At 42.3% G+C, this 18,575-nt stretch overlaps 1 protein-coding gene across 3 annotated transcripts in view; it reads left to right on the top strand.

Moving 5' to 3' along the window:
- LOC147029978 (E3 ubiquitin-protein ligase NEDD4-like) overlaps positions 1 to 18,575 on the top strand; it is a 325,864-nt gene that overhangs the window by 59,859 nt on the left and 247,430 nt on the right. For all 3 annotated transcript variants that reach the window (XM_085873551.1, XM_085873550.1, XM_085873549.1), the window contains exon 2: positions 5,681 to 5,754. In XM_085873551.1, the coding sequence (XP_085729677.1) occupies positions 5,681 to 5,754 (74 nt within the window). The remainder of the gene's footprint in view (positions 1 to 5,680; positions 5,755 to 18,575) is intronic.

Here is an 18,575-nt window from a genome sequence, read left to right as displayed (position 1 = left end):
TTCAGGGAGCTGAGGCGTAAAACTGTACGTGCACTGAGGGTGGACAAGGAGGCCTATGTGCGAGGAATCTGTGAGGGGGTAGAGCATCACCTGTGGACAGGTGATTCTCGTCCCGCTTACAGGGGAATTCGCGCATTACGTTCATCCAAGCCCATCCCTCGGAGCACTGCAGTTCGAGCAGAGAGTGGTAGGCTCTTGACAGAGGAGTCTGAAGTGAAGGCCCGCTGGGCCGGTTACTTTGAGCGGTTGTACCAGGCTGATCCCCCAGCTGTCGAGTTGGACGTCAAGGGTGTTACAATCCCTGTTGCTGACCCTCGAATCAACTGTGGTCCACCATCGCTTGTGGAAACACGGGCTGCGGTGAACCAGTTGAAACGGGGCAAAGCTCCAGGGATCTGTGGCATCCATGCCGAACTTCTCAAGGCTGGTGGAAATGCTGCACTCGTGTCGTTGCATGCAGTTTTGTGCTCTGCCTGGAACACAGGCATCATCCCAACTGACTGGAAGAGGGGCCTTGTTGTCCCTCTCTGGAAAGGGAAGGGTGATCGCCAAGACTGCAACAACTACCGAGGGGTGACGCTGCTCTCAGTGCCGGGCAAGGTCTTTGCTCGGATAATTCTTGATAGGGTTCGCCACCATCTGCTTGAGCACCAGCGTCCAGAGCAGTCAGGCTTTACACCAAAGAGGTCAACGATTGACCGTATCCTTGCACTTCGTGTCCTCACCGAACGCAGACGAGAGTTTCGGCAGGGGCTGCTTGCAGCCTATGTTGATCTCTGTAAAGCGTTCGATTCAGTGAATCGGGATGTCCTCTGGAGGATTCTTGGTCTTCGTGGGGTGCCACCGAAACTGATCGATCTGATGTCTGAACTCTACTCTGGTACTGAGAGTGCTGTGAAGTGTGGTGGTACCATCTCTGACTTATTTCCAGTTGTTACTGGAGTTCGTCAGGGGTGTGTACTTGCCCCCACACTTTTCAGCACTTGTATGGACTGGATTTTTGGGAGGATGTCGGAGAGATCAAGTTGCGGTGCATCGTTTGGCAATGTCAAGATCTTGGACCTTGATTTTGCAGATGATGCAGTCATCTTTGCGGAGACTTTAGACATCCTCTTGGGGGCCCTCGAGGTGCTGAATGAGGAGTCGGAGCCGTTGGGATTACGGATTTCTTGGGTCAAAACAAAGATCCAGGCTTTCGGTGACATCTTGGATGCTGCTGTCCTGTCTGTGTCTGTTTGTGGTGAGGATGTTGAGGTCGTGGATAGATTCACTTACCTTGGCAGTGATATTCATGTCTCCGCAGGTTGTGAGCCGGAGGTCAATAGACGTCTGGGTCGGGCCTGGGGAGTCATGGATTCACTGGATCATGGGGTGTGGCGCTGCCGCTACCTGTGCGGGAGGACGAAAGTCCGAGTCTTCAGGTCCTTGGTACTTCCAGTCTTGCTCTATGGGTGCGAGACTTGGACTTTGACCAAGGATCTGAGACGGAGACTTAATTCCTTTGGTACCAGGTCTCTTCGGAGAATCCTTGGCTATCGCTGGTTGGATTTTGTGTCCAACGAGCGGTTGCTGAGAGAGACTCGGATGAGATTTGTTACCTGCATAGTCCGTGAGCGTCAGCTGCGGCTGTATGGACATGTGGCTCGTTTTCCTGACGCTGATCCTGCTCACCAGATTCTCTCAGCGAGGGAGTGGAGGAGGCCAGTGGGCCGACCACGTGCCTCATGGTTGCAGCAGGTTGACCATCATCTCAAGGAGATGGGGATGGGCCTGGCATCTGCCTGGGGGATGGCCAGACGGAGGCCCCTGGAGTACCGGCGGAAAGTGGACGCAGCGACGCGCTGTTCTGGCACATGCTCCCATACCTGACCTGAGGGACTGGGGCACTTCTCAGGATAGAAGGGAAAATGAATGGAGCAAAATATAGAAAAAACTGAGAGGAAAACCTGCTGCACTCTGCAACAGAGCTGAAATTGGGATGGAAATTCACCTTTCAGCATGGCAACGACCCGAAGCACACAGCCAAAGCCACACTCGAGTGGCTAAGGAACAAAAAGATAAATGTCCTTGAGTGGCCCAGTCAGAGCCCCAACCTAAATCCAATGGAAAATCTGTGGTATGACTTGAAGATTGCTGTCCATCAATGCTCCCCACACAACTTTAATGAGCTTGACCAGTTTTGTCCAGAAGAACGGGCAAATGTTGCCCAATCAAGGTGTGCAAAGTTTGTAGAGACCTATTCCAACAGACACAGCTGTAATTGCGATCAAAGGTGCTTCCACCAAGTATTAACTCAGCAGGGTGGACACTTATTCAACCAAGATATTCTCGTTTTGTATTTTTAATTAATTTTCTGAAATTTGTAGAATTTGTTTTTCACTCGGAACTTGTGGGTTACGATGTGGAAAAAGTCTGATTTAATATAATTTAATTCCAGGCTGTAAGGCAACAAGGGTGAAAATTTTGAAAGGGGGTCGAGACTTTCTCAAGACATTGTATATCACCCTGTGGTGTCTGTACCTGCCTCCCACTGATCTCATCCCCACCCCTTTGGATTGATGGATGGATCAATCAATCGATTGAATGAATGATTTTTCCGGTAAGTGGTAAGTACAAAGCTTTCCTTCTTTCCTTCTTTCTTTCCTTCTTTTCTTCCTTCCAAGTGCTGCTTCATTGGGATGAAGAATGGTGCATCATATTTCAATAACACAAAGCTTGGAGGTAAGGTGGATAGCAGAGGGGGTGGTGATCACATTCAGGAAAGCATTGATACTTGCATAGATTGGGCAAAAGATTGGCAGATGGTATTTAACCTGAGTAAGTGTAAGGTGTTGGGGATGGGAAAGAACAATGAAAATAGAGATTACAGGATGCAAGGGGTAATTTTGGAGCGTGTCACACAGGAGAAGGATCTGGGGGTGGTAATAGATACAGGAGGTGAGCAGACAGCACAGTGCCAGGCAGCTATGGTTTTAGGTTGTATTCAGAAGGGATCATTTACAAATCAAAAGAGGTGGTGTTAACATTGTACAGGGATTTAGTGAGGGCCACATCCAGAATATTGTGTGCAGTTTTTGTCACAACAGGTAAGGAAGGACAGAGCTGCCAACTAGGGGGTTCAGCGCAGGGCTACTAGATTGATTCTGGGCCGAGCTAGACTCAGCTCTGAGGAGAGGCTGAAGGAAACAGGACTTTGTACAGGCATTAAAACATTAGAAAGGAGGTGGTTTCGAGGGGATATGATAGAAATGTTTAAGATAATAAAGGGTAGAGATAAAATAAGTGCAGATGAATTATTCAGCAGAGTAGACATTGATAGGACCAGGGGTCATATCCTGAGAGTAAAGAAGAGGTGAGTTAAGATGTCAGTAAGTCGGGAATTTTTACTCATTGAGTAGATAATGCATGGAATGGTCTCCCTGGAAAGGTAGAGGCAGCAGAAACAGTAGATAAGTTTAAATTGGAATGAGATAGGTACCTGAAAGTATTGGAAATGGAGGGGAAAAGGGATGTTGGCAGGACTTTTTGGTAGCTTGAGCAATGATGGGTGATTGTGTGCATGTGTACGGAGTTCTGTTTGTGGTGGTCTTATTAAGGGGTGTTGTGTGGTTGATGTGTGTTTTTACCTACGAACCATCTTAGCCCATGCCCCCACCCCTGGGAAAAAACCCCCCCAAAAAAACCTGCAGAAAAAAACTTCCAAAAAGCACAAAAAAAACCAAAAACATTTTGCATTCTTAGCTCGCCTGTTCGAAGAACAGAGAGCTATAGCGATACCCCTGGCGTGAGCGTAAGCGTTAAAAAGTTAAAATTTTTGTTGCAAGTTATTTTTTCCTTTCTAATGTTTTTATCTCCCACTATTTTTTATATGCCCAATACATATATAATGTGTCGTCCATCCGTCCGTTCCTATCCGCACTCTAACTCCCAAAGTTTTCAACTTTCACGTTTCATATTTGGTACATAGGTACAGACTGTGGAGACGGTGTGCAGTGACATGTGTTCGTCATCTAAAGTGGTTGCCATGGCAACCAGGATGCTGTTTTCCATCCATTCCTGTCTGCACTCTCACTCCCAAAGTTTTCAACTTTCACGTTTCATATCTGGTATATAGGTACAGAGTGTGGAGATGGTATGTCGCGACATACGTTAGTCATCTAAAGTGGTTGCCATGGCAACCAGGATGCTATTTTCCATGTAGTAGCACAATTCTGTATATACCTTCTTGTTAGGGTGTATATTGTGCTCACTTGTGCTCTTGTTACTGATTACAGTATACAAATACATATATTGCTTTAAAATTATTTGGATCAGACTTCACTGCAATGCTTTATAAAAAATATTAATTATTAGACGAGTCTTTTAAAAACGATAAATGTATAAACAGGCGAGCATTGGGTGGCTTTGACACCAACTCTGGTTATCTTTTGGTTTGGTGTTGATGTGGCACAGGCATGATTGGTTGAATGGCCACCACTTGTGCCTGATTTTTTTTGTATAATGTATGGGTCTCATGGCCTTCTGTGTCAAGGGGTCCTTGTGTATTATGTCTTCTTATTTCCCTCTTCCATGTGATCCATGTTCGAGCTCTGCGGTGGAATAGATGCAATGGAAAATTCAGGAGGCATATGAGAGCACATCTCAGTGGAGACGCTATTTTGATTTGCTCTCCGGTTATCTTTTACAGTATTTAGGAAACAGCAGGATATCCATGATTTTTTTTTCTCCCTCTCCCAGAAGAGGAATCTATGGATGATTTGGCCATCATTTGTAGTGATTGAAACAATGGTGTGTCTGATATTACAGAACTGAAAATATCTTTCTCAAATGACAGATGGCTGCCGAATGTATTCATGTATGTTTGGAAATATAATTGCAGCCAACACTTGGCATCCTGTTTATGTTCACAAACTTTAGAATCACTGCAGATGTGGACTTGGCTGAACTTCCTTGAAAGTTTTGTCAAATCTCAATTCTATTTACCTGCCTATTACCTAGTATGTGTGGTACACACATATGTTGGAATGTTGCAATAAACAATTCTGTGTAAACATTGTTCTTTTGCTTGTATGCCTTTTATATGCTTCTCAAACCAGGCTTCAATACTTAACTGTGAGTGTATGATGACATTGTCATTGCTCTAAGCTTTCAGCAGTTTTGCTAATATAGTGCCCCCCCCCCCACCCCCTAGAAATGAGCATCCATGCATTAAGACTATAGCAAACATCAATGGCTAATTGATCAGATCAGATCAAGCATGATATACAGTTGTAGAGGCTTGTTTACAACTATCTGCTTCTCCCCAATGTGCAGTCTTTCTTTTTCCTGCAACCAATCAGGACGATTTGATTTTGGTGAAGATCCGGATATGTTGTATCTATATTTTTAATTTTCTCAGTGATTCTTCACCATTAAGAGATGGGGCCAAAATGATACATGCAATATATAGCATGATATTTCAAAAAGTTGTGGACGAGTTGTGACAAAACTCTGTGGATGAGTTGGGTGTGTGACAAGAACGAGCCCGTACGATTTCTAGTTCAGGTCCGAATCCAGGTCCGGCCTATCGGTGGGACACAAGACCTAACATGTTCAGCCTGTCGGAGATATGCGCTCCACCGAGTGCAGTTGTACTTTTGATTTGTCATCTGATTGTGTGCTTTGTCACTTTCCCTCGCAGGAGGGGTCACGCTTGCTGCGTGTGAAAGTCCTTTCTGGAATAGATCTGGCTAAGAAGGATATTTTTGGAGCAAGGTAAGCGGTTTTGTCATTTTTTGTCACTTTTAATTTTAATCTCTTAACCAAACTATATTCCCTCTTTGTTGGGTCTTTGAGTTGCACAAATTCACAAATGTTCCTGCCTTTGGCAGTTATGCTCTTGCTCTCTGCCACATGTGAACTTAAAAGTCGTTCATTGTAATTTTGTAATTGCATTTTAATGTTTTGTACAGATAGAGGTAATGAAAAACCGATAAATCCTTTCAAAAGATATGTTAAGCACTTATTGTTTCTGCAACTTGTACATTGAAAACTTGCACGTTTTTTCCGGGAATAGGTGTTTCAGCTGGTACCCTGTCAAAATTTTCCAATTCCTTGTTAAAGTTTAGCATCCATTTGATTGTGCTGTCTCATTGACACTCTTGTTTGGATGCCTGAGTAGGCCTTGGCGGCTCCACAAGTGGTAAGTTTCCCATCAGATCAGAGGTTAGAAAAACGTATGGATGGAATGACTTCTACTTGCTGCAGCACTTTAGCAAATGAGGCCTTGAGAACCACGTAAGTGGTTATGTAAAAAAATAAAAAAATTGTGCATGTGCTTTATCTTCCCAGAGTGCTGTTAATTGTAGTAGGTTTGAAAACACATTCACATTTCTAATCTGCTTTGATCTATTCTGCTTATTATGTATCCAGCTTGGTGGATGTAAGTGCTTTAATGCGATGCTCACGTCAATGCAGTTAGCACTCTCTGTGTTACAACTGTCCAAAGTGTTGGCTTTACGCTCACCGTTGCTTCTTTTTGCCCCTTTCCTCTCCCCGCCTGTGGAATTGCTTCTCTGTGGTCCGTCCAATTCCACTTTTCCTTCAGTGCTTCAAGGTGGCAGCTCACTACCATGTCATATCCTCTTTAATCCTCACATGCAATCTTTCTACCTCCAAGCCCCACTGACACATATTTCCTGTCTCTTTTCTCTCATATAATTTTCATCTCATGTCCACCAATTTACGACTTCTTATTGTCAATATGATACTGCTACATTTTCTGCTCTTTTTGTACAAAAAAACAAGTGCAACATGGTTAAAAACTAACCAATTGGAGCTTGCTAGTATGCACTTGCATTCTCTGCAATTTCCTGGCTTGTGTTTTTGTCTGAAAGAGTGGAAGGTTTTAAAGGAATGTTTAACCAGGTGGTGACTTCAAACACTTGTCGTAAGTATTTATAGATGTATGATCACTTGTGGAACTTTATCTACACACTTTTTTTTTTTTCTTCCTAAGTGATATATGGTTGCCGATATGGTGACAGCTTGTCAAATTATACTGACAATGATGTCACATTTTGATTTATTTGTGGATCAGCATTCGACCTTAACATATTAGCAGTTCAAGAGTCGGGGATGTTTTAAACCACCTGTCGTCTGTGTTCGAGGGTGGGGGGGGGGGAGTCAGCTGAAACCCGAATCATATCCAGGTTCTTCCTGATGACTTCATATTTGCTCTTTCTGGTTCCTTCTGATGACTCCAACTCACTATTTGGTCTTTCATTTGATTTCATAACCTTTTGTTCAATGACTTTACTGCAATTAATCTTGCATGATTCTACATCACTATGGTTGGATTCAGATGTGCACATCTTGTCCTCGTTTTCATGAGAGTTGAAAGACAAACTGGCATTGCAACACAATGTCTCTTTTTGTGCTTCTCAATCCTGCTGGTCAAAGATTGACATTATTTGGGATTCAGTTTTATTTCAATATTTTGTCTTAAAAACCAATTTGTATGGGTGTTTTAATATAGTAGTGTTGTGACAGTTTTCCTGTTCTCCGGCTTGGCGTGGCTGTGTGTGTGTGTGTGTGTGTGTGTGTGTGTGTGTGTGTGTGTGTGTGTGTGTGTGTGTGTGTGTGTGTGTGTGTGTGTGTGTGTGTGTGTGTGTGTGTGTGTGTGTGTCTGTGCGCGCATGCACGCATGCTTCCTGTTTGACTTGGGTTTTTAACTTCCTGTTTGACTTGGGGTTTTAACTTCCTGTTTGACTTGGGGTTTTAACTTCTTGTTTGACTTGGGATTTTAACTTTCTGTTTGACTTGGGGTTTTAACTTTCTGTTTGACTTGGGGTTTTAACTTTCTGTTTGACTTGGGTTTTTAAACTTTTTGTTTGACTTGGGGTTTTAACTTTCTGTTACCAAATGTATTGCCAAGTTCATTTCCTTGGATCATACAAGCGATGCCAAGAGGGGGGAATCTGATGCTTGGGCAACTCAGAACCTCCTTATCACCCTACCTCGGCTTGTACTCTGGAGAGCGCAATCCAGCTTTGCTGTATAGCTTCAATATACCACAGATAGCAGCAGTTACCGATTTTTCAGCTCTGTTTCACCATGGCCCAACATGGCTTACTTGCTTCAGTGGGTAGTTGTCGCTTTGGGAACCATCTCCTGATTAAGCGGGTTGCTAAATTTGTGCACCAGACAAAGCAAAACGACATCAAGGAAAAAAAAAAAAAAAAAAAAAAAAAAAAAAGATGCCAGCTCTTTTTGTTACAAGCTGCAATGTATCTACTATGTGCCCTGGCCTTACTGATGAACTATTACAGGTCAATGATTCCTGCAAAACAGCTGCAATTGACACTCAGCAGGCTCAACAATAATATTGCTGCACTTCAAGAGGCAAGACTTTCCAATATATCACTCAAGAAGCAACATTATACGTTCTTTTGGCAGGGGAAAAGTGCTGAGATCTGTGAGCACGGGTTAAGGCCCGGTCACACCTTGACGTTTTAGCCAACGTATGCCGATTTTTGAATTTTTTTTTTCTAAAACGCTGGCACACGTTGAATACGTTATGGGTAAGTTTTGATAACATTGAGAGCATGCTGAAAAACACTGCCATACGTCGCTGTACGTTGGCTTTAAACGTTGTACTTTTTGGTTGTCCTCAAAATTTTTCATGCTTGAAATTTCACGACGTATGCCGGCGTATGACTCACACGTTCCGCTACGCTGGCCACAAGTTGTATGCACGGTCTGCGATCGTTGACAGACGTCAACACATGCTACTTGTAAGTTAATCATAAGTTGAGACACGCCGAGGTAATGTTTAGCGTACCCGCAACTTATTTCTAACCTATGATTAACGTGTTGTTGGCACGTTACGCGATCGTTGCCACACATCGACAGACGTTACTTTTAAGTTACTCATAGGCTGAAAGACGTCGGTATAATGGATCGTCCTTGCGTCAGCGTCCACGGCCACGGCCAGGGCACTTGCAGCATTCTTCAAACTTTTCTTCGGCATGACGAGGATGTTCACACTTCGATGTCTAGCTTGGCTATGATTCCAATTGTCCATCGGCAGCGTCTATTTAAAATAGTCGAGTTTGAGCGTTTTAACACGTTCAGAAGAAACGCTTCAAATTTCCAAACCCCAGTGTCAAAAAACAAAGGCGAGTGACAGCAATTTAAATCGTTCATTGTAAACAATGAAAATAGTTGAGTGGTACCGTTTAAAAGTCGTTGAGTGTAAAAAAAATCCAATTGTTGAGCGCAAGCATCTACTTTCAATAGTGGAGATGCAGCCATTTAAATCGTTGAGTGGCAGCCTATGAAGAGCAAACCCCACGTCACCGGCAAAGATAAACTGCCGCACGATATGGATAAGTTAGGCTATCATTGGGCATAGTTTGTGAACGCCGACTTCACGATAATTATTCGTTGGTATATCGTATCTATAAGTAATCAAAGCGCTCTATGCCCATTATTAGTTCATTGTGCATTTGTCCAACCCGTTATGAATAGACCTAAATCATAAAAACAAGCTATAGCTCATTGTTGAAAAAGCCCCATAAAAAAATTATCCGCGAAGAACTTCGAACAATGGTGAAAAGATGTCTCCTACCCGTGGACACGCGGACGCAAGGACGATCCATCATAACCCACACCCTCCCCCTCACACTCACCTACTACTGCCAACATGAACAAACTACTACTAATACTAAACTGATACTGTTACTGCTGACATGGACATCGACTCAAAAAGGAGTCGAAAACACTGTTGGGTTCCCCTTTTATGAGCAGCATTTTTATATACCAATTCCCAAAACCGCTGGGAACACGTCTTTATATGGCAGTTGTAAGCTAGAAACACGTTAATTTATTTTTTTTGTCGACCGTAAGACGTCATTGGAATACGTCTACATACGTCGATGTGTGTTGGGACTACGTAAAGAATTGGTTCAAAGCACGTCAAACATAAGTTAGAAATAAGTTTCGCGTAAAAAAGACATTACCGCGACGTGTTTCGACTTATGAGTAGCTTATAAGTAGCGTTTGTGGACGTGTGTAAGCGTCCACATATCGTGTGTAAAACTTATCCCCATCGCATGCGGAACGTGTGTCATACGCCGAGTACGTCGTAAAATTTTGAACATGTTTAAAATTTCTTGACGTACTCTACTTACTACGACGTATGATAGCGTACTTTAGCGTTGTACTCACGTATACCAAACTTGCTCATACCGTATTTGACGTGCCCCAACGTTTTAGACACATTTTTCTTAGGTCGGCATACGCTGGCAAGATCGCCAAGGTGTGACCGCGATGTTGACACTTCCATTTCTACAGCAGTTATGATTCGAATCGTTGTGCGTCAGCCTTTTAATAGGCTACGTCACGACATCGTCGGCGATGCGTGCAACGCGCTATGCCTAAGTTAGACTATCGTTGGGCATCGGTTGTGTAGGCCGACAACAGGTTCAGCATTCGTTGGTATAAGTTATCTATAACACAACGAAACGTTCTGTGTCCGTTACCAATGCGTTATACATAAGACCAAGTCGCTATGAATACGTCCGAATCTTTAAAAAAAACATCAAAAGTTCAACGTAAGCCAGCGTTTAACATACATTTTAATACGTTGCCATCGCTGGCTAAAACATCAAGGTGTGACCGGGCCTTTAGGCTTTGCAGTGAAAAATTCAACACTGACAATGATTGAACTACCAACAGAAGGCTCCGAAAGGCTCTTGACCCTTTGCCATGCAACCAACACAGGCCCCATCAACTTCATGTGCATTTTCGCTCAACACTTCGCTCTGTATCTGATGTCATAGACCAATTTTATATTGCTCTGGACTCTCCCATTGGTGAAATCCCCAAGCAAGAAGGTCTGTATTTGCTGGGAGATTTCAACACTCGGGTGGGACAGACCACACTGCCTGGACAACTTGTGTTGGATGTCATGGAGTTGGGAAGATTAATGAAAATGGATCGAGATTACTGGAACTGTGCTGTTTTAGAGAACTGTGTGTCACCAACAGTATCTTCCAGACTAAACCCCAGCACAAGGTATCATGTAGGCATCCATGGTCCCATCAATGGCAGCAGTTGGATCTCATTCTCATGAGGCAAAATGCCCTCAATTCCATCTACTTCACTCATAGTTACCACAGTGCTGATTACGACTATGACCACAAGAGTGGTCGATCAGGTCAGAATCAAGCCGAAGAAACTGCATCACAACAAAAAGAAGGGGCACGCATGCATTAATGTCAGTAAGATGGCAGATCTGGTCAAGACCCGGCAGTTCCTTGACTCTTTGGACCAGACCTTTTCAGGCAACTTTGGGAATGGCTGCATTGTTCAAGCAAGATGGGATCAAGTGCATGATGCAATCTACACCTCAGCCCTGGATGCATATGGGAAAAGGGATCAAAGAAATGCTGATTGGTATGTGGCACACTGGAGAAAATTGGAGCCAGTTACAGAAGCCAAGAGGACAGGCTCTCATCAACTACACAGTTTCGCCAAGCCAGAGTACACGTGACGCCCTCAAAGCATCCGGGAACGAGGCACAATGGATTGTCTGTCGCTGTGCCATTGGTTATTGGCTGAATCTGTGTGAGAGCGTTCAGCGATCTGCTGACTGAAAACGCAAGAGGGATGTATGAAGGCATTAAAAGTGTAACCGGTCTAACATCAATCCAAACAGTTCCACGAAAGTCAAAGATAGGAGCGGTGATCACTGATAGCGGTAAGCAGATTGAGAGATGGGTAGAACACTACCTTGAGCTCTATTCCACTGAGAACCTGGTCACAGATGCAGCCCTAACTAAACTCTCTGAAGGTCTCCCTGTAATGGAGAAATTGGACAAATAATCCACAATGGAAGACCTAAGCAAATCTATTGACTCTCGTCAGCAAAGCCCTGGGAAGTGATGGAATACCCCCTGAAATCATCAAAGGTGGGAAACCAGTTCTGTTGCAGCCTCTCCATGACCTCTGTCTTTGAAAGGAAAGATCCATGCCCCAAGATGTCCAGAATGCACATACCATTTTCTTGTATAAAAGTAAGGGAGACTGACTTGACTGTGATAATTACAGAGGCATCTCCTCAGAGTATCATGGGAAAGGTCTTTGTTCAAGTTCTCGTGGGAAGACTGCAGACCATGGTGTTGCGCATGCATCCATAATCCCAGTGTGGTTTCCAATCTGGATGGTAAACTATGGACATGATCTTCTCACTCGGGCAGCTACAGGAGAAAATCTGTGAGCAGCACCAGCCCCTTTTATATCGCTTTCGTCGACCTAACCAACGCCTTCGACTTGGTCAGTGGAAGTCGACTTTTCAAACTGCTGCAGAAGATCGACTATCCATCTGTAATTGCTTTGCCTGATATCATTATTCCATGAGAGTATGCATAGATGGCACCGTCAGCTACACTGGAATGATGTCTGAAGCTTTTAGGATCAGCAGTGGTGTGAAACAGGGCTGTGTACTGGCTAGGGTTACCATACATCCGTTTTTTCTTGGACATGTCCTCCTTTAAGGTCCTTGAATCTTCATCCTGCTGGATTTTTAAAATATCTTAAAATTTCCAGCTTTCTGCTTTTCCACTTTGCAAACTGTTCATGTATTTTGGCTTTTCACTCTGCTATTTCCTGTTCAACATCTATTTACGAGACAAAGATTCACGAAGTGCATGACCATAACCAATCACGATCGGCCGAATGTCTCAGATTATGCTGTGCAATGTTGCATTTTACTCTTTATTTTACATTACCATAGCATTTTGCATGCCTGGTGTTGGCTTAATGGTTAGGGTCGTGGGCTTTGGTTCCTTGGGTCCTGAGTTCAAATCCCGCTCAGCTGTTGAATTAATACCAAGTGGGGTTAACTCGGCCTGTCATTTTTCCGAGGTCGGCAAAATGAGTGCCAGCATGCTGGTATACTGTCGGAGTGGCGACCGGTCCAGGATTTTGTCCAACAGCTAAGGAGACTGCTTAGGCAGCACCAATGCTTTGCATAGAGTGTGGTCCCACTCTCTTCTCCTCCTCATAGCAAAGGGTTAAAATTCCACAAAAAAGGCAAAAGAAGCAACCATAACCTGAACCTTTTTTTTTTTTTTCTTCTTTTAAATTTTTTTTTCCCCAGGGATCCTTCTCTCCTTTAAGGGTATTAAAACCATAAACGAAGTACGATATCTCATTTAGAATACGTTTGCATAGGCAAAGGAATATCCATCAACACAATCACATCAAATTCTATTTTTTTTTTCTTGGAGCCAGTGTACTACTTCTCCTTAATTTATCAATTGTTGGGTGAGTATTCTGTCAAAGCAAAATTGATCGAATTTAACTGTTGCTATTTCATATTCCAGAATTGTTTTTGGCTGCTGATTGAATTGCTGCAAGGGGTATTAATTGCTGTCTGTGTGTCCATCAGACACACTCGTAAGTAGTGCAATGACTTCAAAAAAACCATGCAATCTGCGTTTAGATAAATTGCCATGATACTCTGAGGGAATTAAATAAACAATCCATTTAAAACAACATGCAGTGTATTTGCACACTTTACTCTGAATTGAACTTCCAGTAATTGGTTTGATATGTAGATTGCTTCATTTCCTTAATTTTCTTGAGTCATGTTTGTTATAGCTGTGTCATATTCCAGAATAAAAAACAAAACAAAACTGAAAAAGAAACATTTCTGATCAATAATCTTGGAAGTACTTGATTACTTTAAGCATTGAGACAGTATTACCCAAAAGCCTGGTGTTGGCTTGATGGTAAATGTAGCTGGCTTAAGATCTCAGGGTCTTACATTTGAGCCCCTGTCATGCTGTTCAAATAACACCAGGTGGGTTTAACTCGACCCGTCATCCTTCCAACGTCGACAAAATGAATACCACCTCACTGGTAACTGGGGCACTGTATCAGTGGTACAGCCACGCTTCCAGGAAATGATGCAAGCAGCAGCCACAGGCTGCATACGAAAACAACAGTAAACCCCAAATTTGAAATGAACCGTCCCAACTCACATTTTCACATTTTATTTTCTCTGCCTATGGCAAGACAGCGTGTGCTTCTTAAATATCTTGTATTGTGACATTTCAGACAATGCTGCATGATTTTGATGCATTGCTATGGTGAGAAGCTTTGCATCTCCCAGCATCACGATGCATCTCGTCCTACGGCTGTCTGGTATTATTTGGGTTTAGAACAACAACAACAAAAAAATCAATGGCCATCCCAGAGTACTGATCGAAACCAATTTGCCATACTATAGGATGTCTTAGAACACCACCTGAGCCCCCCCCCCTAAATGTCTGTTTTGTCCAGATACAAAATTATTTGTCTGGTTACAAGTCACAGAAATAATATGGTTGGTGGGTAGGGAATTATTTTAGGGTACCAAGTCTTTCAGGCTGGGTAACCTATTGTTTTTTCTTTTGTTTATTTATCATTATTATTATTATTATTATGCCAGCATTTTTCATGTTTATTAGCCCATCCCTCGCGCAGTTGAAGACAGGGTTTTTGTGTGCGTCCGTGCCACGACTTTTTTTTGAGCTTTTGTCATCAAATTTTCAACAAAGCATTATTACGAGAACATGGAGAAGACAAATTAATAATTTCGCTAAAATATTTTTTATTATTATAATTATTATTGTTTAACTCTTTTTTTTTTTTTTGGTGTTTTTTGCTCTATTGCTTTTTAACATTTTTTTTCTTTTTTTTTTTCTCAGCAACCACTTGTCCGATTGACAATTTTAAGGGAAGGAGCGACCCACCCCGATGGAGAATATTTCAGTTATAATTGTGACATCATCGGTAGCGTGATATGGCAGCCATCTTGTTCCCTTTTAAATTCATTTTCTCTGCAACCGCTTGTCTGATTGTCATGAAAGTTTCACCATCAGTGTGACTACTCAGATATAATTTTTTTAATGGTAATTGGGATGTCATAGGCCATTTCATGTGGCAGCCATGTTGGAAAAAGGAAAAACTTTGGACCTCTGTTTCTCCAAAACCGCTCCATGGAAAAAATTGAAACTTGGCACATGTGAAGTACTCCCCATGGGGAATAAGTGTCGTTAACTATGACGTCATCGGTGAAGTGGTATCCCGATCAAAATTTGCCATGTAGAACATCTTATCGGATAAGTATGAAAATCCTTGAATTTTATCTCAAGATAAATTGTTTGACAGGAAAAAAAAATTGACGTCATCGGTCATGAGATTCAGCAACCATATTTAATAGTAAACAAAAGAACCTTCAAAAGTCTTCTCCTAAATGGCTGAACAGATTGAGGTGAAACTTCATAGGTATGACCACCTATCCATGAGGAACAAAAAGTTCCCCACCTCTGCTGTTCCTTTTGCCCTGTTGCATCCTGATTCATTCGGTGTACGAGTACTAGCTTTTCCACGAGCCTCAACTATATATTTATATATATATATATATATATATATATATATATATATATATATATATGAAAAAAACAAACAAGGGGGTTGATGGTGGACTGCATGTGCCATCCAGATACCTGGGGGGGGGGGGGGTGGGCAAAGCATCTAAACAGCAGAGGGTGCAAGACCAGAAAGGAGGTGGGAGAAGATTGTGATCTTGACCTTTGAGCTTTTGACGTAAAAAAATAATGGGCTTCTATATTTTGATGAGTTTCACCAATTGGTTAAGTTGTGTGAAGCTCGGTCCAGAATTGTGACCTGTAGGCAACTGACTGACGAACAAATAAACCAATGTCACCCACAGGGTGACCCGTATCTTGCCAAAGGTGACCACGTGTGACTTCTTTAAGGTCACACTGAGGTGAACAGAGCTGCTATCCACCAGGAGCGACTCCTTGAGGAATATCTGCCTACGAGAGATTCTGATGAGAATCGTTCTACAGAGTAACCATGAAAAATATGCGTTTGCCTCATAACGTCACCAAATGACGTCATAATGTCTCAAGCTTGACATATCTAGAAAGCACTCATCAAGGTGTTCAATTTGAGGTACTACACAATATGGTTCCTAAAACTTGAAAATTTGACCTTGGGGTCAAATATGTTTGACCTGAGGCGCTAACCATGAAGGTCAAGGCCAATCGCAACCAAAAATTAATCAGCTGAGCACCAGACCATGAACTGTATTCCCATGAAGTTTGAAGACGATCTGATCAAAATTACTCAAAAAATAAGGGTTTCGTCGACTTCCCTGATTTGCGCCAAAGTGACCTTGACCTTTGACCTTGACCTTCAAAATTTTATGCGCTGAAAGGGACCTCCTATAGGCCTCTGATATGCGAAGTTACAAAAATTTCCAATGATAACTGTGCTCTGCAGAGTGATTTATACGTGATTACAGACCAAAAAAAAAAAAAAACATATGAAGGTCAAGGCCAATCGCCACCAAAAATTAATCAGCTGAGCGCCAGACCATGAACTATATTCCCATGAAGTTTGAAGACGATCCGATCAAAATTACTCAAAAAATAAGGGTTTCGTCGACTCCCCTGATTTACGCCAAAGTGACCTTGACCTTTGACATTGACCTTCAAAATTTTGTGCACTGAAAGGGACCTCTATAGGCCTCTGATATGTGAAGTTACAAAAATTTCCAATGATAACTGTGCTCTTCAGAATATTTTATACGTGATTACAGACAGACAAACAAAAAAAACAAAAAAAAAAACATACAAGCTGACTAACATATCTTGCAAAACTTCGTTTTGGAAAGATAACAAACATACTCAGGAAACTAATACACTTGCAATCCTTCGATGTCCAAGTAATTATTGGATAACTGCTTGGGACGAACAACATAAAACAACAGGTGGACGAATAACCTTCAATTTTATTATGTCTGCCCTTTTATCAGGTGCTGGGGCAATGTGACTGACATTTCAGGATTAGTATCACCAGGACTGGACCAAGGCACCAGAACTGCTGTGCTGTCAGGATGTTCTAAAGGCTAAATAGATGGAAATTTTGTGAAGCTTATGAGCATGATGGTAAACGGCCTCTGGAGGGGGAATTTTTCTCCATCTTCCCATCAGGATAAAATCACGGTAAGATGAGAAATGGACTTGGAACTTACTTTTGGTTTCTGTGGATGCAAGGAGATGTAATCTTCCCTCCACTGAGTGACAGATACTGCGACTTCCATTATTGATGTCAAACGGCAGTTGTCCCTAATTATATTTAAAACTATGACAAGCATGCTTTACGATGATTAACCTGTTGAGGACCCTTAATCTTCATGTTGTATACATGGCAATGAATCATCCCATAGCGGTGATGGTCAGAGAACAACAATACTACGGCTGAATGGTGCCGGGAGCAACGCCCACCGGAATGTTCTGTCATCTGAGAAAAGTAGACTTTAAACTGGACAGAATGGAATAAATGGATGAGAGTGTTGCAAATTTAGGTGGCTTTAGGCACAACTGCAAGTGTTAGTTATTCCTTCAAAGTTTAGTGATTAAGTGTGAAGTGGTGAAATAGCAGATGCAGAGAGGAAAAGGAAAACAGAACACATTTTTTTCTTCATTTTATTTATGCACGAGCAAACGCACTTTTCATAACAAGCACATTCTCTTTTATAATTACTTAGCTGTTATGTCCGGAGGACAAAAAGGGCACGAAAAGGACAGATGGTTCCACAGAACGATCAGCGCAGGTTTTATTTCCACTCTGTCCCATTATAATGAAACCTGTACATTGCAGACCAAGCCACCTCTCAACTCGCTATCTGGTGGATTGCATTCTTTCCCCCCACCACTTAAGTTGGTTTACATGATCCTTCAAGTACTCTATACTCGTGGTTTGTATATTTGTACCCCTTGCATATGTAAAAGAAGAATCAACGTACATTCTGGGTGTTACCATCGTTGTTGGCTGTATATCAACAACAGGGTCTCTCCTACCCGGGTCTACATTATCAGATTCTGATCAAAGTGTTTTGCCTGACTCAATTACAACATGATATGATCCAGGCCCATTCTGCTTCAAAATATTAAAATGAGAAGCAAATTAACTTGTAGGATAAGGCTAAAAGAAGCATTGTCTGCACTTTATTTAAGCACTGCAATACATTGGTGTTACAATGCACATTCATCATCTGTCTTTCCTTGTATACATTTTGAGTGACACAGTATTCGAACATTCGGTTGTTGACTTGCAATGAGATGCGTTTTATTAACAGAAATAGCGATGACAGAAATACAACTGCAGAGATTTTACCCTTTCACCCAAAAACATTTATAAATGAATAAAAAAAATTGCCGATCATTCTATTTTACCACTTTTTGCAACATTGGAACGGAAGGCCAGCCTCTGGTATATGTATCTGGGAACATCCTCCAAAGGCCCAGGATATATGGTCAGTGAACAGACTCATCATATCAGAGCATGGATACCTTTATCGGGATGATTTCAACCTTACCTACCATAAAATCAACTTGAAGGGGAATGTCATCGTGAAGTAGAAGACTCCAGGTAACACAAACCCTGAGCGTTCATCGAACAGACTATCGAAAATTCCCTCGAGGGGGGTAGAAAAGCTTTGAATTGATTGT

The sequence above is a fragment of the Eptatretus burgeri genome, chromosome 3 (genome assembly GCF_056783735.1).
Source record: "Eptatretus burgeri isolate ZD-2024b chromosome 3, Ebu_testis_v1, whole genome shotgun sequence".
Taxonomy (NCBI): Eukaryota; Metazoa; Chordata; class Myxini; order Myxiniformes; family Myxinidae; genus Eptatretus; species Eptatretus burgeri.
The sequence above is the reverse complement of the archived record's forward strand: the minus strand, read 5'-3'. Positions and strand labels throughout refer to the sequence as shown.